General features: G+C 41.6%; 1 protein-coding gene across 4 annotated transcripts; it reads left to right on the top strand.

Annotated features, from left to right (window-relative positions):
• Positions 1–128: 128 nt before the first annotated feature.
• ptpn20 (protein tyrosine phosphatase non-receptor type 20) lies at positions 129–27,559 on the top strand. 4 transcript variants are annotated; one of them, XM_042434454.1, is made up of 47 exons: positions 129–208; positions 2,758–2,905; positions 3,095–3,258; positions 4,124–4,189; positions 4,312–4,491; positions 4,641–4,716; positions 5,440–5,520; positions 5,806–5,881; positions 6,143–6,296; positions 6,557–6,628; positions 6,760–6,934; positions 7,186–7,321; positions 7,407–7,545; positions 7,652–7,804; positions 8,131–8,316; positions 8,412–8,574; positions 8,698–8,953; positions 9,052–9,131; positions 9,760–9,837; positions 9,958–10,065; positions 10,183–10,299; positions 10,430–10,638; positions 10,843–10,944; positions 11,352–11,445; positions 11,869–11,954; positions 12,159–12,330; positions 12,858–13,069; positions 13,591–13,689; positions 13,790–14,274; positions 15,078–15,717; positions 15,922–16,092; positions 16,183–16,357; positions 16,450–16,660; positions 16,757–16,794; positions 17,078–17,164; positions 17,894–17,955; positions 18,348–18,509; positions 18,594–18,843; positions 19,774–19,880; positions 20,028–20,110; positions 20,502–20,632; positions 20,741–20,889; positions 20,987–21,077; positions 24,395–24,729; positions 24,816–25,031; positions 25,247–25,309; positions 25,408–27,559. In XM_042434454.1, the coding sequence occupies exons 2-47, from the start codon at positions 2,782–2,784 to the stop codon at positions 25,516–25,518; spliced, it is 7,125 nt and encodes a 2,374-aa protein (XP_042290388.1). In that variant the 5' UTR covers positions 129–208; positions 2,758–2,781; the 3' UTR covers positions 25,519–27,559. The 4 variants fall into 4 exon arrangements, with proteins under 4 accessions (XP_042290388.1, XP_042290392.1, XP_042290391.1 ...); XM_042434456.1 differs by lacking the exons at positions 129–208; positions 2,758–2,905; positions 3,095–3,258 and adding an exon at positions 3,323–3,379; XM_042434458.1 differs by lacking the exons at positions 20,028–20,110; positions 20,987–21,077; positions 24,395–24,729; ... (1 more) ...; positions 25,247–25,309; positions 25,408–27,559 and having other exon boundaries at positions 20,741–20,831.

The raw sequence follows: 27,559 nt of genomic DNA, 5'->3' as shown, positions 1-27,559 counted from the left end.
GTGGTGCCGGCGGTAATAGAACAAATGAATGGGGCACCATGTATAGTTAATGTCATTGATGAATTACCTGCCAGAGCGGAGCAGCCTTTACTGAGAGGACGTCAAAACAGCAATGCGATGATCACAAGGATTATTTTGGATCCGTGGTGGGAGCACTGAAGATAATACAAAGGATCAGACCGCTGACATAGGCTACATATGTTACCAGGTAATGTTTCTGTGCTATTCTTCATTATCTTCCTCCTTACAGTGCTGTCTGATAGTTGAATTGGTGTGGACATATTCATAATTAGATACATTTCCTCTGTTAATTCACTAGAGACTTCAGATTAAAAACTCATTCACTTCAGGCACTTGGAAGAATAACATTCACAGGTCTATAATGAGATTTAGCTTTAAGAGTCGTATAATGCACGACATTGTCTTCAGTGTTCAGGCCTGTTAGGAGAAGATTCAGTTTGGTTAATATTGTTGTTTGGTAGCTGCTTATATGTTGTAGCTGCATGGGACTGTAACTATAGTAGCTGTAAGTCAGTGCTGTCATACATAGGTGAATACAGAAATTTATTGTCACTGTGTTTGGTTGGAAAGAAGGCTGAGACAGAGACCTAGATTCTGAAGGAGCATTGTCCCAAATTCCCAAGAAAACAGCACAGCTTCTCCTTCTCTGTCAGTGTCTAAATCGTATGGTTGTTTGCTTAATGAACCAGTAAGGTGGTTTATCCATAACAGGATAATAAGCCTAGGTGTTGACTGGTTCATTAAATTCATGGCATGCTCCTGAATTTAGTCCAAGCATCATGAATAGGAGGATAAAGGAGCCTTTACATCCAGTGAGCAAAGGAGAATAAACATGTGGATGCAGTGGCAACTGGTTTGTAAAATGGGCATGGTATCAGATTATTAGATACTAAAAAAGAGGTGGTTCTAAATAGTAAAAGACATCCTGCAATTACACAAAAGACCATTGAAATAGATGCATTTATGCTCTATAAATCCATTTTAATGATCAAGTTTTAAAGATTATATTTTTTGCGAATGCAGATGCTGTGACAGAAAAGTGAAAGTTTGATGTTGATGGTTGGCAATGTAGAGGTAAATGCTATGTTGTATGTGCACAACACAATTCCTTAATTTTTTGTAACAGTCTGATGACAAGGGGTAATTAGCAACCAATAAGCTTGTTTCCGTGTGGGTCTCTGCAGCAGTGCATGATTTTACAACCTTACTACAGCAGCTTTGCACTGTAGACAGACCACTGCGAGGGAGTGTAACTGCTAAAGTTTTGCTCCATGGATGGGTGGGAGCACCTGGCAAGGTTCCTATTTTTTTCTTCGATCCTTTCTACATCATAACAACAAACCAGGGCTATTATATGACTGCTATTGCTCATCAATATAATTATTTGAACACAGACTCCTTTCACATTTGTCACCTTCGGTCATCCATGTTTTGGTGTTGTTGTTTGTTGCTGCACGTGTAATCTTATAAGACTTTCCTTGCATTCAGTCGACAGTCTGTGTGTCATGAGCCGAGGATAAGTTCAGTTTAAGTGCAGGATTTAATCAGGCCTTAAGTAAGTGGGTTGGTTTATATCAGTGGAAGCATGTTGCTTTGTTCTGAGATTGGTTGCTCTGAAACATTTAGAGGAACAGACAGTCACAATAAAAAGAAACAGATCCAGTTGGATACAAAGCACAATGGTTGGGTTTCACAGCCTTCACTGTGTAGCAGAAATAATTACATATTTGCATAGTTATATTGATGTTTAGTTCATAGTATTATGTATTTATTACATGTCGTCGCAGCTCTGCCTGTCTAAAGTTGGACCTGCATCAATATGTCGCAGTCATTTCTGCCCTTTGAGAGAGCTACTAATGAAAATGTTGTTATTGTGATCCTCTCAAATTATATAAATTTGAGGTCAACTCTGTTTGGGTGTTTATCTAGATAAAATATTGCCCTGAATATTGCTCTTTTATCAATATTGAGCCATTTGTATTCTCAGAATGCACTGATCTGAAGTAAGTAGACATTTTACCGTGTAAGTAGTTCAATTTAGTGTATGCATCCACCTCATCCAACCTGCTTTACTACAATATAAAATAAGTCAAATTACATATGACTATCTGATATGATGTAGAGTACACATTACTTAAGTTACTTTTAAGATTTGGACATGGCTTATCTGCAAAAAAATATTCATGTTGTATAAATGTTTAAAAGCAAAAATATTAGATTTAGCTTTTTCTACTGTATATCATCCTCTATTTGTAAGCTCAGGTTTCTTTTTTCTTCCCCATTCTCAGCTGTAAACAGTTGCGGTAATACCTACACAGTATGTGAAAACAAGCTAACACTGGATCATGACACAGTTGCAGGGATGCCAGAAGCATAGCTCCTTCAGAACTGCCCTCAGGTCAGAAGAAAGCCTATTACGAACTGGGAGGGGCAGAGAGTGAGATAGGCGGTGAGACTAATGGACTCAGATAATCTTATCAGTGTCCAGTGCAGAGAACTGCCTTTTTTTCTGCAAAGTTTCTCAGAACCGTCCCTTCTAACTGTCCCTGAATACAAAATAGTGTTGACATGCTGTGACAGCGACAGTAATATTCACACAGAGATATGTGAACATGAAGTAGACACGTGTCGTGAAGGTGGATGAGAGAGGGATTCAGAGGAAGCTTAACACACAGCAGAGAATACTGTGCTTGTATGTGAATGTGTTTACTTTCTTTTATGTGTATACATCCTCAGGTGCATGGTGGGAATGTGTGCAGGATGAGCAGCACATTTGTAACATTAGCTGAAGTATTGGAGGCACGAGGGGGACCTCTGCTGGAGGAGGAGGTCTGGTCCCTGCTGCTGGGCACTGCAGAGTCTTTAGTGGATGTCTCCTATAAGGGTAAAGCACTATTAAAATGAATATTTACCACATCCTTAAGCTATTACCATACCAGTGTTGTATTGCAATGTAAATGTAACATAAACATTTGAATATATCTTGCAGTACCTCTGTATTACTCAGTTACTGTACAGTTGAATCAGCAGCATTATTTATCTATATATTATAGACTTCCCACTTTTTTTTCAGGTCACAATAATATGTGCAATATCATAAGCCCCACCTCCTTGCTGCTGTCAGCCACTGGTACCTTAGCATTTAAGAACTGCGGCCTATCAGATGATGTATCCACCTTCACTGCTCCAGAGATGCTGCAGGGCCGTGCCAGCTCAACCAAACCTGCCATAGAGAGGGTCAGTGCATGCATCCTCATTCCTGTCCTAACACCTCACACAAAACATGATGGCAGACTTGTCAAACTCTACACAATATTAGGTTGTATTGATTATTTAATCAATATATTTGAACTCTGAGGTGAGTTGAATTGGCTACAAGTTTTTGCTGTTAGATGCTGATATATTTTTTTCCTTGGCTTGTGAAATCTTGGAATGTCAGGAGTTGATGCCAGAGTGATGTGAGCTCGCCATCTAGTGGCCGAGCGCAGGCCGCTTCCACTCCAGATTCTGCATTTCATCCTGAATTTTTAACACTGCATAGCAAAGGCTCTAAATTTACTCCTATGATGAAAATTTTCATACATACAAGAATCTTTTTTTTCATCAGATGTGTGTATTTGTGCCTCACGTACACACCTCACATTATAAAATAAAATACAATTTTTATTTATATAGCCCCTAAAAAGAAATCACCTTGCCTTTTATATAACTGAACATGCGGACAAATTCTGCAGTTTTTTCTAATTGATATTTAGTAATTGTACTTTTGTCATGCTTATATGAGGATATCATCTAACAAAAACTAAATGATTTTACAATCTTGAGTACAAACTGCTAAATTGCTCATATGACCACACACATGCTTTTCAATTACTCCTGTTTTATGTAACAATGATAAATGTGGGCTCAGGTTTATAGTTGTGATCTAAAGATAAATTGTATATCAAAAATGAAAACCGGCAACCCGGTGTCATTAAGCATGAGAAAAACTATATTTTTTATATTAAAGGGACGAAAGAGAGCCTGGTTTTAGATGGTAATATGGCTGTACAGCAATATATCCAATCTCTGTCATGTCTCACTGATTCATTTTGTTGCACAGATGCTGGTGTATTCACTGGGTATGACTCTCTACTGGTCAGTTGATTTTCACCTACCTCAAAATCAGGTGGGCTCTCCTTATACATGGTTGTATAAAAGTTGTATACAAGTTATACAAGTTTTTTTTACTCCCATCATAATCATACACCATAGTTTGTAACACTTACTTTATACTCATGTCCCTCTCAGCCAGTCCAGTTGAGTGACCATCTAAACAGCCTCCTCCTCAGCATGTGTGAGGACCTGGCCCACCGCAGGATAAATCTCAACTCCATCCTGGAAGCCTGCGAATCTCAGCATAGAGCCTCCATCCTGCCGTCCCCTGCCAAAGTCATCAGACAGCTGGTGGAGGAGGTCTTCCATGAATCGGTGAGTCTAGATATGTGCCTGTCTTTGTTTCAGCCTCTCTGCAGGCCATCGTGTATGAGTCAGAATTCAAAAGTGCAATGCATGGTAATCATAATGGGGATAAATAAAAGTTCTTGAAAGTCACAGTGTTTTGTTTTTTTTTCCTCCAGATGGACCAAAGCTCTCTGCCAGACAGCAACGTCCCTCTGAGTGGCAGGAGTCAGATGATCAGAGAAAGACTTCATGGTGAGCATACATGTTGGGGTCCGATAAACAAATTGTAAACACAAGTATCATCCACAACATCACATAGGAGAGGAGAAAACTGAGCCGAAGTCTTTGATGCCGAATATTATCTTAACACTGTGAACTTTCTTGTATAAGGGCTTTTGACAACCAAGCAGATTTTGATCACTTTATCATACATCATTAAGATTTAAGAATATTGGAGCTGATTTAAAATATTCATATCCTGCCTTGCAACATGGGGCAGTGTTGGCAAATAACTGGAACTGAAACAGCAGAAGTTAATGTCTGTGCTGTTGAGAGATGACACGAATAAGTGATATAACAAAAATCATAATTACAGTGTTCTAAAAACAGATATTATTTTTATATTTCTGGCTATAAACTGGATATAAGTATCCTGTTCCATTCTATTGCTTCAATTTCTCTGCGGACAGAAGTGAACAAGGTAAATAGCTTTGAGAAATTGTTACATTCTACACATTTAGTCATTGTTTCTTAGAAAAAGCAATGCACAGGTCAACAGGATTAAAATCTTAACCTAAAGCAAGTCCAGGATTAGGCTCCTGTGAGAGCCAATAATCAGATAGCGAGCGTGGATGCTCCAGGCTAAACTCTCCGCTAGCTTCACTTCTGTCCAAACATCTCAGTGTCTCTGGGGAGCACAGAGACAGACAGGAATCAAACACTGCTGTCATCTTTCATCTCTTACCTGGTTGACAGGAAAGAGAGGGCCATTTCCAGACTTCAGCGAAGGTTTTGCTGAAGGGAGAAGATACTCAACAGACTCTGACTCAAAGTCAGGTACGCTCATTATGCGGGGACAACCAGAACTTGAAAAACATAACAGAATGAGAGAAAGAAGAAATTCTTAACTATTGTCAGAATAACACATCTTGTGCATGTGTCCACTTAAGTTATACGTATTTTGCAAAAAAAATAAATAAATAAAATTACTGCATTTAAAATAATAAGATGTTGTGGTGTGTGGATGCAATTGTGAAATAACATGCAGAATTTCAGTTTCACCAGTTTTGTTCAATAAGGTACATGTTTTTACACTGCAGGTGTTTTATGTCTCTCTTCTAGGGAGTTTATCTCAGAGACCTTGGAGACACAGACCGAGGAGCTCTCCCACACCTTTGTACCACTCTTCTTTGGACAGGCATGTACTATATTTACACCTACTGTATATGCACAACAACTCCACACAACCAGTACTTTAGTGTAGTATTAAAGTTAGCTGTCTAGTTTCTTGTGCAACAAAAATAAATCCATCCGCTTCTCATTTAGCCTCCCTCGCTGTCTCTACCAACTTTGGGGGGACATGACATTGTCCCAGAGTCTGACTTTTCCCACTTGTCTGCACAACTATTACACAACCCATCCTTCCCCACCCCCCGCCTCCTTCTCTCTCTCCCCTCAGACTCCCTCGCGGGGTTCGTCACAGGGACAGCAACTGCAGTTGGCTTGGTAGGAGCCCCCACCACGACCTCTCTCCCAAGACATCGGGCAGGTCTCACAGTCCTTCCATCACCTTCAGCGAGTCCTCCCTCAGCCTGAGCCAGAGGAAAGCTAAGGTAAGGACACGGATACATTAGAGTGTGGATTCAAATCAAAGTTTATTCTGTGACACAAATGCATGCAAGGAATGTGTACTTTGTGCTTGAAGAAAGACTCAGATATGAACTAGGCTGTTTGGTTTGCTGAGACTGAGAAACTAAGACTGAGGGTCTAATTTTATTTTGAGACCAGACAGAAGAGCATGCAGAGAAGCCAAAGAGATTGTCGGACGTGCTGCTGCTTCAAGTGTTTAAAATGTCACTGTTTGTCTTGCCAGGCGTTGGGTCCTGAGTTCATCAGAATGGCAGACGAACAACAAATTGTTCTTGAGCTTCCGGGATCTATCGTGGTAAATTTGTGCTGCTTGTTCACTTCCTCTGTTTCTGTCTGCCACTGATCAGTTTGAATGTAGATTGCTGGTTGTGCATGTATGTAAATGCTTTATTTATGTCCACGTGTCTTTGTGTGTGTCCACCACAGTCTAAAAAGGGCCGTTCGTGTGCATCACTTCGAGAAGTGACTGTAGTGCTGCCTAATGGACAGTACGTGGTGGTCCGATGTGACATCAAGTCCAAAGCAAGAGATGTGTTTGACATGGTGGTGGCTCATGCAAACTTGGTGGAGCACTTCTACTTTGGTCTTGCCTTCCTAGATGGTGAGAGGGTGCCTGGATATTCAAAATATTAAACATTCATACTAATGCATTTCAAAATGTTCAGCATAGTCTAACTTATTATATCACACATGATGAGGTAGGTATGAAGGGGAGACTTAATAGTAATTCTGCATACTGTGTAATTAATTAAGTCTATTAACAAAATGTCAATTTTATTGGATACCTGTTGTTTGAATCAGTTCAGAAGTCTAAAGTTCAGGTTAAAGAGGCTTTTCTTTGTCATTCTGCAGATGCTGAATATTTCTTTTTGGACCATGAAACAAAAATCTCCAAAGTTGCTCCTGACAGTTGGAAAAAAGGGCAGATAGCTTCCTTTTTGATGTTTCTTCGAGTCAAATTTTTTGTTGATGATATCTCCTTCATTTTGTAAGTACTGGATATATGTGTATACTTCTTGTATACAGAGTTTCAAGAGACTTTTCTGCTTTTTAACTTTTCTCATGTTTCCTAGGCACAAACTGACACGTCACCAGTACTACTTACAGCTGCGGAAGGATATCTTGGAGGACAGGCTTTACTGTAATGAAGAGACAGGCTTGTTTCTTGCTGCTCTTGCTCTGCAGGCTGAGTTTGGAGATTACATGCCAGAGGTACTGAGGACAAAAAGAAAAATGGTCACCTTAAATCTTTAAATACTAGCATCATCTTTAAGTGTGTGTGACATCAGTGCATTTGGTTCTTTTGTGTGTCTTATAGTTGTATGGTAAGAATTATTACCAGCCAGAACATTATGTGTCAAAGAGGATGCTAGAGAAGTTGGCTCTGCCCAATGTGAAGGAAGAGTTGCCAAGACTACATGCAAGTCATGCCCAGATGCTGCCTGAAGAGGCAGAAACAGAGTACCTGAAGGTACACAGACTGCTAATGCATCCACTCACACACACACACACACACACACACACACACACACACACATACACATATACACACTTTATCTCATGTTTTTTTTACTTTGTTCTTTTGCTATTTCTTTTTATAGCAACTCACAATATGTAAAGTGATATAATAAGGCTGAAGTGTGCACAAGTAACTGCTTTAATTTTTTATGGTACTTCTACTGTTGCACTGACTGTAAGTCACTCTTATTGTGTGCCAGCTACATCCCTAAAATCTAAATTATAATGCATACACACACAGTCACACATCTTTTTTAAAACGTCTGTATATCTCATCAGATTGCCCAGCAGTGCCCAGAATATGGGGTTATGTTCCACCGTGTGGGAAGAGAGAAAAGGCCGGTGGTGGGAGAGTTGGTTTTGGGAGTCTGTGCCAAAGGAATCATAGTGTACGAGATGAAGAACCACCTCCGGACTGTCACCAGACGCTTCCTCTGGAGGGAGACTGACTCTATATCCACTGGGGTAAAAATAAATACATATCAGACAGTAATAATGATACAGCTCATTTTGTCATGAACCTCACAGTAAATGTATGATGACTTGTGTCTGTCTCCCAGCGACGTAAACTGATTATAGAGTGTGGTGGGCCCAGCGGGAAAAAGCACAGTTTTGTAACAGAGAGCTCAAAAATAGCACAGTACCTCCTGAACCTTTGCTCGGCACAGCACAAGTTCCACAGCGAGATGACGTCACGACAACTGAACCGCAGCATGATACCAGGTGGGAACTTTCACTGATTGTGTGGACTGTATTGCTTCTGACTTTGAAAGAAAGGAGCTCCTGCCAACACACAAAGGCCCAGAATGACAATAAACAAAACCTAATACCCCTCTGTTTCCCCAGATGAAAACATGTCTGTCTACCGGGGCCGTAACTTGAACATGAAGCGGATGTCATGCTCGGAGGGCATGTTGAACCATGTAGGTTTATCACCTGGTCAGCCAGACTCCCTCTCCAAGTCCTGTGATGACCTGACTGCCAAGCTGGAGGCACGGCTCCGCCAGCAGAGGGAGTTGAGGAGGGAGATGAGCAGAGAGCTGAACAAGGAGCCCCCCGAAACAGGAGACCTCAGGGATTTGAAAGAGCGGCAGTACTGGAGGTAGCGTTTTACAAAAACAACGTTAATATTCCCATTACAAAAGCATCCTCTCAATTAAAATTAAGAACTTTGCTAAACTGTGCACATGTGTCTTTAAGCACGCCGGAGCCGATTCCCAGAATGATGTCCAGCGTCTCACTACAGAAGCAAGATTCTGATACCTCTTCCTCCATACGAGGTAAATATGTCAACAATTTAAACTCAACTTTTCTTTTTTGAACACATAAAGACTGTTAAAGAGACAAATAGATAAATGAAAGGAAAAAAATCCTGATCCTCCAGAACAGCTTCAGTGCTCCTTGGCGTAGAAGTCTCTATGACTCTACTAGAGGGACGAGCACCATTCTTCCAGAAGATATTCCCTCATTTGGTGTTTTGGTAATGATTGTGGAGTTTTGTGGAACACATTTGTCCATATTCCCTATAAGTGTTATATTGGGTTGAGATCTGGTGACTGCAAAGGCCACACCATGTGGTACACAACTTTTTCATACTCAAACCAGAAGCATCTGCATTTGTTATGTTTCTCCTCCCACTAGTTATTCAAATTAGGGTTGCATGGTGTCTCATTGGTTCACACTGTTGCTTCACCCTTCCTTTTTTTAGAGCCTGATCTGGCCAGCAGGGGGCTTTCTGGGTGCAGTTTGCATGTTTTCTTCCTCCACAGTGAATTATCTGTGACTTACATGTGTTGGACTCTTGACTTGTCTCTCTGATCCTGATCAGAATACATATTGTAGGTATGGAAAATATATGAAGAGTTCTATAGTTGCTAATTTACTCTATGTAAAACATGTGCTTTGCAGTTGACACCCCAACCAGGACCCCACCAGAGAGAGAGATAATCTGTGTGAACCTGAAAAAAGATCCTAAACTCGGCTTTGGTGAGTTTTCTGAGCAGCACTTTACTCTGAGCTTGATGTTAAATTAATGAGCAGAGTGCCACGTATATGATTCTTTAACAGGAGACTTTTGTCTTCGCCTCCTCTCTGGTCCTGTTTCAGGCTTTGTCATAGTGGGCGAGGACAATACAGGTAAACTTGACCTTGGGATCTTCATTGCTTCCATTGTGCCTGATGGACCTGCGGACAAAGATGGACGAATCAAACCCGGTACGGAAACACAGACGCTGACTCGCGACGTAACTTTGCTCGAGACAAAAACTAAATTTGGCTGCACGTAACAACCTATAACAAGGATTTTGTAATGATTTGTTGATTTTTTTTCAGGTGGACGTCTCATCTCCCTTAACAAGATTAGTTTGGAAGGGGTAACATTCAGTGATGCTGCTGCCATCTTACAGAGCAGCCCTGACGAAGTGGAGCTTATTGTGTCCCAGCCTAAACGTAAGATGTGTTCATTGTTTTCTCAACTGCATGTAGACTTTGATAAGTTCATATCATCTTGCAAGTATTTCTAAACCATTATCAAACCATGACTATGTACCTTCATCCTACCTGGTTGTTTTTCCGTCAGAGTCTCTAAGGGACAGTAGGAATTCCCTGAGTCAAAGCACTCTCGGTTTGGCTTTGGAGAGGAGCTTTGGCTCGCAGACAACCCTGAGTGGCACAGAGTTCCGCCCCGCCATGGAGGAACTGGAGGAGGCCATCACTCTGTCCAACATGGCAACCCCCAAGCAGAGCAAGAGGCTGCACATTCCTGTTGTGCGAATACACGACCCAGAGGTTAGTAAAAGTGACTCTGTTGCCATGGAATCAAAGTCAGCATGAGGTCAAAACTGACAAAAGAGTTCAACCAGTGCTAATTGTTGAATGGAATAAGTGCTCTGATTAATGTGAGAAAACTCTAAGTTGTTGTGATGCACCTGTATTACATGTGCCCTAAAAACACTGTCTTTCCTTCCCTCATTTATTCCTTCCTGATTTCAGGCTGTTTGTTCCCGGTCCCCCACTATCTTAAGTCTGAAAACTGGGGAGAAGTTTATAGTGGAGCTGAAGAAAAGCAATGGTAGCCTTGGCATCAGTGTTGCTGTGAGTGAATTACTTTTATTACTTTTTATTATACAGTATTTACCTTATGTTTTCAAACTGTGCCTCCCCATAGGAGTGTTGCTTAGTTTTCATTTTTTTCCTCACTCCCCACTAATGACTAAATGAGTAGGAATGACAAAGTGAAAGGCATGTTTCTGAAAAGCAGGCTAGGTCATGTTGACATATTGAAACCCAAAGAAATTGTGCCAAGAACTTAGTGACATCACTACCCTGTGCGTGACATCAGCACAGCCAAACCGATTTAAGGACTAAACAGGAAAGGTCAATAGGTAACAAGCTACAATACACAGTAACTTGGATTACTGCAAGCTGAGTCAGTGTGAGTTGATGCGGTTATTTGACGCTTGTCACATTGCCTAATTCTTTGAAATCGTCTTTGCCAAAAGGGAGGAATAAACACCAATGTGAGATTTGGAGGCATCTACATCAAGAGTCTGGTGCCTGGAGGTGCTGCAGAGCAGGATGGCCGCATTCAGATTGGTAATCCTTTCATTTGGTTCAGCATGTGTACAGTACAAAAAAATGTGGAATATATGCCATAGATCTGGTCTTTATCGTTGGCCAAAAAGGCCCAAAGTGATATTTCTGCTTCTTTTAACATAAATATGAAACAACAGAGTGTAATTCAAGAATGGTGCCAAAAGAGTTGAGTAGCTGTTCTGGAGAATTTTTAAGACAGTATTGGCATCTTCTATGTTTAGTCAGTTATTGTACATGAGTTTATGTTACATACTAGAGCCACAGTGCTGTGTCTCTGTCTGCTTGGTTCATGCTTCAGTGAACAGGAACGACTTAGATTTGTTGACATGCCCGTCAACCACACACACACACGCGCACACACACAAACCGTTTATGTATTGATGTTGCTAATGATGATGAGATTTGTGTTTGTGCATATGACAGGTGACAGACTGCTGGAGGTTGATGGGTCCAACCTGAGGGGCGTGAGTCACCAACAAGCTGTCGAGTGCCTGAAGAGGACTGGGGAGGTAAACACACACATACACACACATGTACTGTACATGCAATGAAGCATTCATACAAACAAACAAGCTTTCTTTGCCATCATAGTTACAGTAACAGCCGTCCATTTTTACTGTCTTCTCCAGAATAATGACAACATTGATCATTTGCTCAAACAACTTGTTCCAAATCAGTAGTGTGATGTGCTTAACCAGTGTTGTGTTCCCCAGGTGGTGAACCTGCTGTTAGAAAGGGAACCCACAGTAATCTTGGAGCCCAGACCCGACTCACCCTGCCCCCTCTTGGCCCACAGTTCATCATACACACAGCCCCCCAGGACTGAAGTCTCCGTGGAAACGACCTTGAGTGGTCGAGCCAAGGACTATAGCTTTGTGACTGATGGTGAGAGGGGAGAGGAAGGGGCGCATACGCTCACAAAAGGAAAAAAAAAAAAAGAAGATAGACAGTGTCAGGCACACGCACACACACACACACACACACACACACACACACACACACACATTCACACATTGCCCAGAGGTGACTGTGAGTCATCTGACAGCTACATTGTGGTTGCTGTCAGAGTCATCCAGGGCTGACGCTGCCTCGTTCCCCCGAGACTGCATCCACTGAAACCTTGAAGCTGCCTGTTCACTGCCTATCCTTAGTTAAAGGAACAGTTCCTTGTCTCTACAAAGCCTGTGTTTCTATACTGTAAGTACAAAAAATGTGAAGCAAAATGTGGAAAGAGCATTATCTGCTTTTCACATTTTGCAACTGGAGATAGGAAGATATCTGGAATTTCTAAAACATTTTAAATCACATTTTACAAACACACACACACACACACAGCCCCACATTTAAGATTAAAGATTACACAACACACTTGTAATGCTCCAAGAGTCTCCTCCATCTCTCCCTTTTTCTAGAAAACACACATGAAGTGGTACTAAAGAAGAGTATGTCTGGGCTCGGCTTCAGTTTTTACATCTCCCAGCTGCACTCAGGGCCAGACCGAGGCAGCGTGGTTCGCATCAAGCGTCTGTTCCCGGGCCAGCCGGCACAAGAGAGTGGTCTGCTACGAGAGGGAGACGTCATTCTGTCTGTCAACAAAGAGCCTATTAAGGACCTCTCTTACCAGGTAAGCTTTGGGGTCTTTTAAGTGATTAATAATCCTCACATATTCCACATTCATAAATAGAACTTGTTCTTTTTGCAAACATATAAAGGTGGACAGAAAAAAGAAGGTGTTGAATCTCAAACATTTAAAAAACAGATTTATTTACAAGGTGCTATTCAGGCATTTCAGCCTAGAGAGTACCAAGACATTTGTGCTGTAATTGCAGTATAGAAGAAGATTTCATCTGTGGATAAATAATTGTGAATGGGCTGGTGAGTGTATGAGTAGTACTAGTGACCCTGCTCTCTCTTAAGAACTTGTCATTGGTTCACTAATCCTTTAATCTCAAGCGACTGAAAATAGCAAGATGGTTGTGTCATAGTGTTTGATGTGTCCTTTAATCTGCTGTGCTGTACTGCCAAGGAGTTACATTCACACATGCAACCAAATTTATTACAATTAAAATAATGAACAATGAACAAAACAATCAATGAGCACAAACTTTCCTGAATCAAAAATGTTATTTTTCTGCGCTCTGTCAGAGGGTTTTGTTCCTGCTACGTGGAGCTCCATCTGAAGTTAATCTGTTGATCTGCCGACCAGGACCTGGAGTACTGTATGATGCAGATGACAACACACTGGTGAGCTAACATGCCCATAAATACAAATACACACGTTGCCTCATAGTCTTAAGTGACTCCCATTAAGGCAGAAAATCTGCCTTACCTCCTGTCTGTGTAGAGCCCTTCACCCTTCCGTGAGGTCCGCTCCCGATCTCTGGACATCCGACTAGGAGAGGACTACAGCCAGCTCCTTAAGTTTCAATATGACCTCAACATACTTGCCCAGAAGCAGCCCACAACCCAGGAGGAAGACCTGACCAACACAGCAGAGAAAAACCCAGAACCTCCTGCAGCTCCTGTGCCCCCGGAGAGCCAGGAGAGTCTGGACAGTGAAGTGCAGGTTGACCAGACTCTGCCATCTCCTCCTCGGTCACCTCCCTCGCCTACCTCGCCTACCTCACCTCCGTCACCAGTCTCACCTGCCTCACCTGCATCGCCAACATCACCTGAGTCACAACCAACTTCTGGGAAAACAGAGGAACAACAGGAAGTAGAAACACAGGAGGAGAACAAGGATGGTGAGGAGGCAGTCGCAACAACATCAAGTTTAACCGTGTTAATGGACGTCTGCCCTAAGACGGCTTCAAACTCTGTATATGCCAGGTAATGTGCCAGAAGTAGATACCAATGTATCAAATGATTAGTTTAAAAAAAAACAAAGAAAAGAGCCAAATATTGCAACCATTTCTGCAACAATGAATTTGATTTGAACTTTTCTTTAACAACAGCAAAAAAAGTATCAAAATGTCTATGAAAACTGGGTATACTGGTGGCCAAGTGGTTGAAGGTCCCCCGTTCAATTCTGGCAGGGGAACATTGTTGCACACCATACTTCTCTCTCTCAACTTGTTTCCTGTCTGTCTCAACTATCAACTGTCCATTAAAGGCAAAAATGCCAAAATATTGTATGTATATTTTTAAAAATTCCATTGCATTTTTCTGTCTTTAAATTATGATTTAATAATTGAATTGTAAAGTGGAATTGCTAAATTTGAAAAAGACTCTTATATTTTTACACTTTTGTTATGCAATTTACTATCTTCTACTATCTACTATCTATTTAGTATCTTCACAATCTCTCAATGCTTTAGCATTTTTTGGTTTCATATTTTCTTTCACTTCTCATCACTTCTTTCACAGCTCTCTTTAAAATTCCTAAAAAATCTCTAAAAGTTCAAACCAACAGTGCAGCAACAAGAGCTCTTACTGGCCAGATGTGTTGTTGTGTTGCTTGGAGCAGTGTCAGTGCTAGCGTCAAAATTTAACAGCAGAGCTCCTGCTGCTGCTCTGCCAGTTAGACATTGTTTAATTCTTAGGTGGAATTTTTAGGATAGAAAGTTTCAGTTTAGGGTGATGTATTATTTAAGGTGTATGATATACTGTATGTGTTGTTTGTTTATCTGCAGTGGAGTCAGAGAGGAGGCAGATGGAAGTGTGACCTACTGCCTCATGGGAAATGGACTGACTATAATGGCAGATGAAGAGTACCTAACGATCAGCTCCACCTTGGAGCCTCCTCACGGCCTTTCTTCCAGTCTGGCCACTCACATGCCAACAACCAACCTCACAGGCCTCAGCTCTGAAACCTCCAACACATCTTCTAGTTTCAGCTCTCAGAATCCAAACCTTAACCCTCACATCCCCACTACTACCATCCCACCCCTCACCCTCTTGTCTGACACCCCGACCACTTGCGCCCTGGCACACCCGTCTCAGCCGCTCACAACCCAGCCACCCAAAGCCAAGCACCACCCAATCCAGCAGGGGCTGTTTCCAAGTCATTACAAAGCCATCTCCAAGAGCAGCCTGCCTGTTGTGCCTCCTCCTCAGCCTCCTGCTCCGCCACAGACCCCCATCACAGCCCAGATCATCTCCTCTGTGCCTCCCTGCACCAGTCCGCCTCCCCCGGCCCTACCGCCCACAGTACTGCCCCCACCTGTGCAGAGCCACACACAGGTGAGAGAAGAACCTGAGAAGAAAGAAAGGGAATACAATGATGATGATTATGACGAGGATGAAGATGAAGAGGAGGAGAGTCGAAGAAAGGCAAGTTTGTGATTTTTTTTCATGTTCTTGACTCACATTTTTGAGATGACACTGTGTGAATGAACCAGGGTCACCAAAGTCAACAACGTGTTTAGGTTAAAGCTTAAACGTTAAGTGATAAAGAATAAATTGGGATGAAATAGTCATTTAGAGAATTTCTCTAGCTGTTCAATAGATAAAATATTATTTTTTCGTGCCTCACAGGGATTAGTTAAAGAGTTTGAGCTCACAGTAGTTCTGACCAAGTCCAGGAGTGGGAGCTTTGGGTTCACCATCACTCGAAGCAAACTGGACAACTGCTACTACATACAGGAAATATTGGACAACCCAGCCAAGTCAGATGGACGACTCAGAGCAGGAGACAGGCTCGTCACGGTACACAAACACACACACATACATCTGTTGGAGTGCGCACTTGTCAATAAGTTGAATTCAATTGATTTCTTCTCTTTCATTTGTCTCCAGGTAAATGGGCATGATGTTACCAGTGTGGCAGATGATGTTGCCATGACGATTCTCAGGTCATCCCCGAGAAGACTGAGTATGACCCTGGGGAGGGCGGTTACCAACCTGGTGGCGCCACCGCCCTGCGATAGCCTGCCTGATATTGTTCTCTACAAGACACCGTCAGGACAGCTTGGTTGGACACTGTCTTCACTAATTTTGCAAAAATTAAGCTGTTTTGTCATCAGTCAGTGTGACTGAATGTGTCTATGTGTGTGCCCTCACCAGGTATAAAGCTGACAGGCGGCATTGGCAGCAAATGGCAGGGCATCTACTGTCTGGCGGTGGTGCCAGGCTCTCCAGCCAGCGAAGAGGGCAGTGTCCAGCCCAATGACAAGATCCTCTATATCAGTGGCAGGTGCACCCTGGGAATGACCCTAGAGGATGCGGTCAAAGCCTGTGAGATCGCCCCTCGTAAAGTGAAACTTAAAATCATAAGGTATATGCCCTCAAAGGCTAGAGAGAGAGATAGAGAAACAGAGAGAGGTATGATGTTTCCCTCTGAGTGACTTTGCTGTTTGTGTCAATTTTACAGAGAAGATCAGCCAGTGAATCCCAAGGCTAAGTGGAACGGTAAGGGCTTTACATTTCTGACAGATTTATGAGATAATCTCTCCTGCTTGAGTTAACTCAAAGAGAAACGAACCGGATAGTTTGGTTGTTATATGCACTGATTGCCTGGCAACCAGATATGTTCGTGCTTCACTTATGATAATTTAAGTTCAATCATTACCAGAAAGGGTTAGGGTTCTGGGAAGACAGGTTATCACCACATATTTTATAGTTATCCCTTAAAATAGTTGTGTCCATGAGCAATCTATAGCAATGCATCTCTAAACAAATCACTCTTTTGTAGGTCTGTTTGACTGGAAGAAGGACAGGAGGTTCTTTGCTCGTTTTGAAGAGCCTGTCTCACCGGAGAAAGAGTCTCCTACTGAAGATAGTGAGGATCTTAAGTTTCTTTCCTTCATTTGTTCTTCTGAACTCCCTCCATCAGCATGTGCTCGTTGCCCTTTTTGCTTGTTGCCCCTTTGTATGCGTGAAGCCGGAGCTTGGCGCTGAAAGATAGTTCTCTTTGCAGCTGTGTGTGTGTGTGTGTGTGTGTGTGTGTGTGCGTGTGCGTGTGTGTGATCTGAATGCTGACAGACAGATCCTGGGCTCTCACAGCAGGATTAATAATTAGCAAGCCTCTGGCCCTCCACCGGTGTATTGGACTGCAAGGCAGTAGACATCATACACACACACACACACACACACAGACAGTGCCATACAGCCAGTGGTCTATAGGGAAGGTAGCTCAGTTGCCTGGTGACAGTGCGTGCAGTGGTAAGGGACAGTGGACAGGGTCAGTCTGAAAAGACCAGCCTTGTTCACCTGTCATAGAAGATACGCAGCCATCAACACTTCTCTTTCAAAATGGCCGAAGAGGTGGGAGGTTGGTGTGTGTTGTTTTTTTCGTCTCTGTGTGTCTGTTTCAGAAGTTTCATTGGCTGAAAATGGAGGCATGGATGGAAATTGGTAGTGAGGAGAATTTCCATTGATGTTTCCAGATGTTTCCACTTAATCAGCTTTCACATCAAAGTAGCTTGATCAACATTTGTTTTGGGGTAACTAAAGTACTTTTGTCCGAATTGGCTGGTAATTTATTATTAATCCCTATCTCTTTTTTCAGCTGAACCTGTGTGTAGGACTACTGGAAACTTCAGATGTCTCTCTCTCACTCAGGAGCAAGATGTAAGTTTCTGAACATAATATTTATGTCTGACCAAAAGCTCATTCTTCCTGGTGTAACCCTTCATTTTTCTCACCTCTTGCCAACTCTATCTATTCTTTTTCTTTAACTGTGTATCTTTTGAATCGTCTGCTGAAATACACACGCTGTAACATGAGTCTACTGTGTGTCAATCTGCACATGTATTCACAGCTGGGTGGGGGGTCAATGTCTGCATGTGTGTGTGTGTGCCAGGCTTTCTATACATCTGATTCATGTATTGACAACATAATTGCATATTTCTGCAGAACATAATGCAGTCTTGTAAATACACTGGAATAAAAGCGACAACTAGGTTCTCTACATTTTCCTTTTCTTTCTCATCCTTGTCTCCACTGCCTCCTTTTCCCTTTAGAGTTGCATCATGCAAGTGGAGTTTATGAAACCAGAAGGAGGGGGTCTTGGCTTCGCTTTGGTCGGGGGAACCAATGGCAGCATGCTTAGAGTGAAGGAAATCTGCTCTGGTGGAGTAGCTGAGCAGGACGGCCGGCTTAGAGTCGGAGATATTCTGTTAGAGGTAACTCTCTCATACATCTTGCTTGAAGATGTTTTATTATCTTGACTGCATTGAAAACCCTGATCCTTATTGCGTATGTCCTAGGTGAACGGTGTGATTGTGTCCGGGCTGAGCCACAGTAAGGTGGTGGATATTTTGCGTAAAGCTGAGGGAACCGTACAGCTCACCATCTGCAGAGACATTCTGCCCCTGACCTACTCCGAATCACCTACACCGCCCAACATGTCTGCTCAGACTGAAGCTATTCTAGCTGAGCAGCCAGCTCCTGTTTCCAGCCCTGAAACCTGTTCCTCACCTGATGTCATGCTGAATAAGCCAGTTGAGCGCCCCCCTGGTATGATCTCTGACACCTGTCTTTCCCATTATTGTTATATTAAGGATGATTTATTTTACTGAAATACAGAGCTGTAGACTTGAGACTTATCATCAAGTCATATATAAGTCACAAAAATGAGGACTTGAGACTTGATGTTGATTCGACAGCTGTGACACTTGCCTTACTCTTACATACTGTTCATATTCTGACTCATAATACTAAACTTCTGAACCACAAATCTATTTTTCATTCATAAATACATTATCAGTTATCAATAAATGGGTGATTAATTCTATTCTTTAGATTTTACACGAGTTGTTCATGGAGAAAAAACATTCACGGTCACACTATATTATTGTCCTTTTACCTAAAACAGAAGAACATAACAGCCACCATGATTTCAATGAATGTTATTAAATGGGAAGAATGGTGATTTTTGATTTTTTTAATAAACACAGGGTCAAATTTAACCTGCAATACTTTCTACAGTATGTACAAAAAGGTGTTATCAGCTGCACAAAAATAAAAAATGGTGAAATATTTCCATTTTTATACATTTTGGGTCTCTTAAGAAACACTCATAACATTTCAGGCCAAAAGAATGGTGTTTAGGGTGTTTTTACTGCTCTCAAATATAAAAATGGGTCAAATTTGACCTGAACAGTACAGACTGGACTGCTGACACTTGACTTAAGAATTAAAAGCAAAACCATTCAACCTGGCAAATTGACAAAACAATAAAAAATGAATAAGACAGCAAAGCAATACACCCTGAATATGTCTTTGTTAGAATCATGCATTGAAAAGGTCTCAGCTGTTTCATCTTAACGGACACGATCAGAGACGATAAATTGTTTCGGAAGACTTCTGACTTGACTTGGACTCGCCACAAATGAATTTCAAAACAGCTCTGCTGAAATATATTGTGTGATCTGATTGCTGTTCCAGAGGCGACTTCAGACACTGTGGTTAATGAAACAGGTGTGTTCCTTAACTCACCGCCTCCTCAACCACGCCGACTGACTGTAGTAACAGATGAGATTGCAATTAAGCAGGTAACATGCACACTAACAAGCATACACGAGTAGTCACTATACCATGAATATTTGTTTAAATTAAATCACACCCATCCTTACCTCTTTACTAACATCTACTACTAACGTCTTGGTCCTCCTATCTCTGGCTGCTTGTCTGTGGAACAGGAGAGCTGTAACAGCACCCCTTCTCATCAAGCTTGCTGCCCATCCCTCAATGTCACTGACATGTTGCATGGAGCTTCTGACAGGTAGTAGCTTCCCAAACTAATCTCCTCTTGTACTGTCTACTTATATCCTCTCTTCTCTCCTCCTCCACCTCCTCCTGCTCCTCATGTATTTTGGTGTACTGGAGTTCCACCCTTTACCACAAGGAGGCAGCAAAGAGCAATAAATAAAACACCAGCCTGAGGACTGTGCTGAACCCCTGTGAGACAAAAATAGTGTAAAAGTTAGGAAGTGTATAGCGCACTATTCGATGTAGTCTCGAAACGAAAGCATAGATATTTTTAGCCTCATGTCTATACTGTATTTTAGGTGGAAAAGTCGCAGGGAAAGGAAGCTCAGCCTTGCATGATTTCAACCCCTCCTACCGAAGAGTAAAAATGGTCTGGTTTCACCCCTGCCCCCTGACTCCCCCAGGAAACAAATTGTGACCAAACTTTTGGACCAGTCCTGCAAAGACATCCGGAAAACCCAGTCAGACGGCTGGAGCAGCGAAGAAGAAGATGTATTTGACGCCACCAGTCAGGAAATGACGTCACCCCAAACAGGTGTTTATTCCTCTACTCTTGTGCTCATGATTCAAGGTGAAACTTTTGTTTACACTGAGTTATACAAGTATTGCCCTCTTCTTTTCATCTTCTTTCCTGTCTCCTCAGGCCCACCTATAGTATCAGAGGAGGAACTAGCCAGTTTAGCACTCATTAGCCCAGCTAAGACCAGCCAATATTCAGGCTCCAGGGTCAAAGCCCTCATCCAGATTCTGCAGCATCAACTGGACCAGCAGGAACTGGTCAAAGAATTCATGGTGTGTATGTGTTTTCATGGCATTAGAAATGGGTAAATGTACACATTGTTCACATAATGTGCAATTGATCATTTTCCTATGTTAATCCTGATTTCAGGCTCTGGAGCATTTGAAGCCTTCTGATAACTGTCTGGTGGGAAAAGCTCCTGAGAACAGAGACAAGAACCGCTACAGAGACATCCTACCCTGTAAGTCTCAGTGAGGACTTCTGTTAAATTTTTATTCTCTTCAGGCAGAATCTAAACTTTTACTTTCACCATTTGTTCAAACCCCAGCGCTTCATTTTATGTTCCCCTATTGGAGTCTTTTTTATTGGTGTGCCAGAGCTTGTAAAAGCTGGATACTCACAGACTCGGCATTTATAGGAGAGTCTGTTTGTTGGCACTTTACTAAGCTGACTGTAAGGTCTTTACTGGAGTGGGTGGAGATATTTGTTTACACTTGAGTCATCTCTGCACAACAAATCATTTCCCACAATATCATAATTCACTAGTGGCACGCTTGTAATTTACTTGGAGTCAGCAAAGTATGTGATGACAAAGAAAATACTGTCTGTTACCAACCTTGCAATTACCAGAGATTTATATCTTTAATAGATGAAGCAACATCAGGAGCAAATAATATTACAAACTGTATTATCTTCAGAGGGTAAATTCATAGAGACAGGATGAGAGAAGATGATAGATGTGTGTGTGAGAGTGTGTGTGATACTTTCTATATATACATATTCAGCTTTTTAGCTTATTACTAGTTTCATTTTTAAAAGAGGCTCAGTCATTTCCTAAAACAGCTGGGCACTGTAGTTTTTAGCACACTTTACTCAATCAGATGTAAAATGTGCATTTGTTAAGGACTATTTTCAGCGGTGGATTAATACACATTTGATGCTCTTTTGCAGTGTTACTCATTGCACGGCCAAGCTTTAATTGGCAGCTTGCATTGGAGCTAATAATCATGATTAGGGATGCCCCTCGAAACCCGGTTCTGAATTGGAACTGCTTCTAAAATTTTAAGAACCCAGAGTATTTTTAAGGTCAGTTCTTTTTATCGGTACTTTTATAGGTTTTGGTGTAACTTATGGTCGCACTGCAGCCTCTCCTCTCCTCTGCTCTCTGTTGTTGGTGTTTGACCGAGGGTGGGGCTCAGCTCCTACACACACACACACACACACACACACACACAAACACACACACACACACACACACACACACACAACACACACAGAGTGGACAGCAGCAGAGAGCCGCAGTGGAGACAGTGAACCAGATGAAGTGAAGGATAACGTTTTACACAAGTTGACGTATTACTACATTTGTTAGTAATAAGTGCAATAAAACTTACCTTGTGAAACAGCTGCGGTTCGGACCAATCAGCATTGTATGAGGATTCTTGCACAATCTTGTGAATCCAGCTGCCTCACAAGGTAAGACTATAATACACGGTGACAGACAGATGGTTCATCTTATCACTTGCCAAGTATTTTTTGAAAGTGCCTGCCCTTTTCCAAACTGTTTCCTAGGACGGCTTCTCAGATGGTTCTATGTAACAAACCATCTGGCACGTCAGATTACTATATGACCTTCATAAGTAAAAAGCCAATAAGTACTTTATCAAACCACCTGTTCAACAAGCATAAAGATGTAGAAAAGTGATATTTCCACCTGCTTTGCCCTCAGTCTCCCATCCACTGCCGGTATGTTTTACACAACTACAGCGCACTTGTTAAGCTGATAGCGAAGTATTACGAACAAGCTAAAATGAAAGCTGTCTGTATGTAGCCCAACTGTTTAGCTCAGTTTGTAACGTATATTAAAATCTGGCAAATTCTTGCTACTGGCTAAGACATCAACTCCCTCTCCTCTACCAGTGGTACCTGCAGGCAGTGAATCACATCAGCATCAGAGGGAGGAAGGACAGGATGAATGACTAATACTGACTGATGTCTGTGTTTTCTTCATTCTTTCTAAACCTCACTCAGTGTTTTGATGTCAGAAGTATTATTCATTTTATTGACATTTTAGATTTGTTACCTGTGAGTTTATATCATAGTGACATTATGAAGTAAATATTACTGTTGCTGCTCTAGAACAACATTAAGTTATATTTAAAATATAAATCATTTCTGATCCTGTTTTATTCTTTTCTTTAAAAATATATTTTTGAAAAACCAATTATTTAGTAATGAAAAAGAGCCGATAAGAGTATCAATAAAGAACCAGACTGATAAGGAATATCGATAAGAGTATTAGTATTGATAAAATCCTAACGATACCCATCCCTAATTATGATAATGCAGCCAGTACACAGAATTCACATGGATTGCAACAACAAACTACAAATATAACATGAAGAAAGCCAAGGAGATGCATGCCTCTGCTCATCCCAGAATTAAGGCCAGCCTGTTTTTAATTCAGATTGTATTGGCTGCATTACATATTGCATGTCGCTGGATGACAAATTAGTAGGCAGATTTACTTAATGGTTAGGGTGGATTTGGGTATTTCATGACAGAAGTGGCTGTCCTATTGACTATGTCCTGCCAGTGTGGCTCCCATGAAAAAAATAGTGAGGACCACTGCGTTAGTGAGTATTAATGGCAGCAGAACGGTGAATGTGGTATTGACTCAAAATATACTACAGTGCCCAGTGCAACAGTGTGGCTCATTGATGTGTTTTTAATAGTTTTTGGACAACAGCAGAGGTCTACTGCACAGATGAATAAGCTGTGTCAGGCTTTGGTTAATTCATTGTTTGCTTTGGTCTTTTCACGGGATTTGTTAACAGTAAGAAAAATACAAAATATTACCGGATTAACCAGTCTACACATGCACATATGAACTCACAGACAGCATTTATTTTCCAGCCTTCTGAGGTCTGTGTTTCAGGATGAAAAGGGCCAGAGTTGAGATGAATGAGTGTGATGAAAAAGATAGTGACCCCCAGTGGAATAACACTGCTCCTCACCAGATGCCTTGCTGCCTGCAGCCTGTTACAACTGCCGTTTGTGCAAGTGGTCCAGAAAAAGGCATGTTATTTACCGATCCAATCCATTACTTATAGCCTTTGACTATTTTATTTAGAAATCCAGATTCCCAGTCTGTGGCTTTTTTGACCTCTCGAGCAGGAGGTGGAGGTCTAACCCAGAAAACATTCCTAACGGCCTTCGGTCTATCACCCCTCTCATCATCAACAAACTTCTTCACAGCGCCGGTTTGTTGAGACTGACTCCAGACCTCAGAGCTGTTTACTTGGCTTTATTTACTGTACACTTAGATTGCGTGCTTATGGCAAAACAAGGTAGCAGTGTTTGTTGTTTTTGATCAAGAAATGAATGGATTTATAAAGCATCTACACAACATAAGCAATGCCTGTGGGGTACTGCTGCTGCTGCTGCTGCTGCTGGAGGTGTAATTTTTTCAGTTGTGAATTCATGCAGTGAATGGACACACACACATACATGCAGAGAGTTTAGGATGTTTTTTCTTCTTTCTCTTTCCCCTCATAGATGACAAAACCCGTGTTGCCATCGGAGAGAACCAGGACTACATCAACGCCAGCTTCATCCGTATGCAAGTTGGAGCTGAAGAGTTCTTCTACATCTCTTGCCAGGGCCCTCTGCCTTCCACGGTGCCGGCATTCTGGCAGATGATCTGGGAGAACAAATCTGACGTCATTGCCATGATGACCCAGGAAGTAGAACGGGGAAGGGTCAAATGTCACAAGTACTGGCCGGAGAAGTTGGCCGTGCCTCTGGACACCGGCAGGTACCAGGTTCACCTGGATAACCAACAGTACCTGGAGTACTTCCACATAAAGGTCATCCGTATGGTGGAAACAGAGGTGAGAGACATGTCTTTAAATATAATGTATTTTATGCGAACATTCTGCTTGACTGGGACCCTTTCTTGAACTTGTTGTTATTCTAGACCGGTGAGACCCACTTTGTCCGTCACCTGAAGTTCACACACTGGCCTGACCACGGAGTGCCGCAATGCTCGGAGCAGCTGGTTCGCTTCATCCGCTACCTGAGGGCTGTGCACCACAAAGGGCCTGTCACCGTGCACTGCAGCGCCGGCATCGGACGTACAGGAGTTCTCATCTGCACTGACATTATCCTCAGCCTCACAGAGAACGATTTACCTGTGAGTGTGAGCCAATTTGTTAGGTTTACTCACTGGTTTATCATTGAATTTTGTATTTTCAGTTTTTATTATATCTCTCTACTGTTCACTCTCAAATAAAGGCAAAAACAGTCCAAAATGTGTGTGTATATAGAAAACTGAAATAATTTATGGCCATAAAAAAGCTAATGCACAAGCTGTAGCTGTGACTAACAACCATCTGTCTCTGTCTTCAGATTAATGTGAGCAACATCGTAAAGGAGATGAGACTTCAGCGGCATGGGATGATTCAAACCAAGGTCAGTGCCAACAGTTGGGTTAAAGTTCAAAGTTCAGGCTTTTAAAAAAAGACAGTTCCCAAAAGCTAGACATGCCTTTTGTCTCTCTCTCGTTTCAGGAACAGTACCTCTTCTGCTACAAAGTCTGGTTGGAGGTTTTACAGGGCATTTTACAGCTGCATGGCAGCCAATGGCAACCGGAAAGTCCCCACGACCACAAAGTAGTTTGAATGTTTCCATCTTCAGTTCACCTACCTGTAAAGCACAGACTGTGTATGTACGACCATAAGACATCTATCACAGCACAGACTGGTAATACCTTTTTCTTTGGCTGTAGTTAGCTATGACAAGAAATCTGTAATTCTTTTCTGTTTTGATACTTTGTGTTGAGGCCTACTGTTTAGTTATGAAGCAATCAGACTTGAAGTTTTTGTTCTTGTATGTGCTCTCGGTGCTGTGATTATGTCAATTTAACTTAGATCACTGAGGGGTTTTTTTTGTTTGTTTTTTGGTTTATTGCCTTTTCAGGCTTAGTGATTTGCCTTCTGTCTCTAGCATCTTTTTTAAATTGTGTCACTATTTTAATATATCTCATTTATTTTTCTCCATGTCATTTAATTTGCAAATTGCATTTATTTTTAACAGTCATATTGCATGGACTATAAAAGTTGGTAATATTCACATCTTTTATCTGGCAGTAATGTCACTAAGGTCATCAAAGTGCAAAGTGTAAGATCATCATACCAAAGTTAGTATGTTTGAAAACTTGATGAGTAGCTTTTGATTAAGCATTGTGTTATCATTTCATTAAGTGCATTTGTACCCTGGAGAAAAGGGCATTAGCAAAAGAACATTATTCATTTTTCTGTTCATCACCTAAGGAAATGAAAAGAATCAAGTGCCTTGGAATGACTTATGCCGCTTGCTCCACATTGACCCCAAAGCCACTTGCCACAAGCGGTCGGGGACAGAGAGCAAGAAACTGATTTGAGAGCAACCAGAGATGGTTAGATTGAATGTGCAGCTTTCAGTCTGTTTGTAGTCTGAGGTGGAAGTTTGGTTGACCCAAACCAGAGAAAGATTACATCTCACCTTTTAGTTAGTACAAGTGAACTGTAGATGAAATATGAAGTTTGCACACCGCCTGTCAGCTTTGTTCATTTGTTTGTTTGTGGGCCCATTTTATACAAAACATCACAATGAAAGTCTTACTACACATTATTGTAACTTGCACATCCTAATACAGATAAAGAATGATTCGACATAACGCATTTTTGGATAAATTCATACATTTTCAATTCACTCTTTTGCTAAAATTTGGATGAGGCGTTAACACTAAGTATTCCGATTTTTTTTAGCAAAGTGTACTAAACTAGTTGGCGGGCTTATAGTGTGTGTAATTTGTTATGCGACAACATCCTTTATCTGTATTCCATAGCTATTTTACTACAAACTCAGCCAAAAATGCAAAAAATATGAAGAGGTTTACAAACTTTCCATTTTGCCACTCTAGATGTGAATATGATGTACAAAGCAACAAAGCAACAAAGCTGCATCTCTAAGTCACAGAACAAAGATGATTTATAGCTGCTGGTTTGAACCTCAACCTTTGGATGTAACTGCTTGTAGGCTTTGTTCTTTTAGCTGCTATCACACACACACCAGCTCTCTTACTGCATGCAGACTCTTGAAGTACAGACATCTGAGCCTGGAGTTTGACTCAATGACTTGAACATGATCGAACTGTGGAATGTAACAAAGCAATACCCTCCACGAAGAGGGGGATTCAGAATGTCGGCGTCTTACACGATAACATCTTCCGATCTATTTGGAGCATGTTGGTAAGACATATGCAGTACTGCACCTTTGCCATGTGGGTGGCTATGCAGAGCCATCAGCCTCTGTACTGTGTATGCAACATCATTTCACTCAGTGCTGGTCGGTTGGTTTCCAGCCATAAGTAGCCCTCTGTTATGTGCAAGTTCATGTTCTCTTTGAGGTCCTGCTGATATGTTTTCTCTGTCAGATCTTGGAAAATGATAATTCTTGAAAAAACAAACTAAAGCACATTTTGCATTCATCTGTGAAAAAGCATCTTGTACAGTCCAGCAAGTGCTTGTGCAACAGCATTGTGAAATGTAATAACCCTTAATTGCACAACTGCTTATTTATGCTAAATTAATATCTTGTCACTGTACCAGCCACTATGTAACCAATAACTGAGAACAATATAATACCTCTCTCTTTAATTAAAAACTATTCTGAAACTTG

This window comes from Thunnus maccoyii, chromosome 14 (assembly GCF_910596095.1).
Source record: "Thunnus maccoyii chromosome 14, fThuMac1.1, whole genome shotgun sequence".
NCBI lineage: Eukaryota > Metazoa > Chordata > Actinopteri > Scombriformes > Scombridae > Thunnus > Thunnus maccoyii.
The sequence above is the reverse complement of the archived record's forward strand: the minus strand, read 5'-3'. Positions and strand labels throughout refer to the sequence as shown.

Coding starts and splice junctions, on each gene's coding strand:
- ptpn20 (XM_042434454.1), top strand. CDS start 2,782: ATGAGCAGCACATTTGTAACATTAGCTGAAGTATTGGAGGCACGAGGG. Junction 6,935..7,185: donor TGGTCTTGCCTTCCTAGATG/GTGAGAGGGTGC, acceptor GTCATTCTGCAG/ATGCTGAATATTTCTTTTTG. Junction 8,575..8,697: donor GAACCGCAGCATGATACCAG/GTGGGAACTTTC, acceptor CTGTTTCCCCAG/ATGAAAACATGTCTGTCTAC.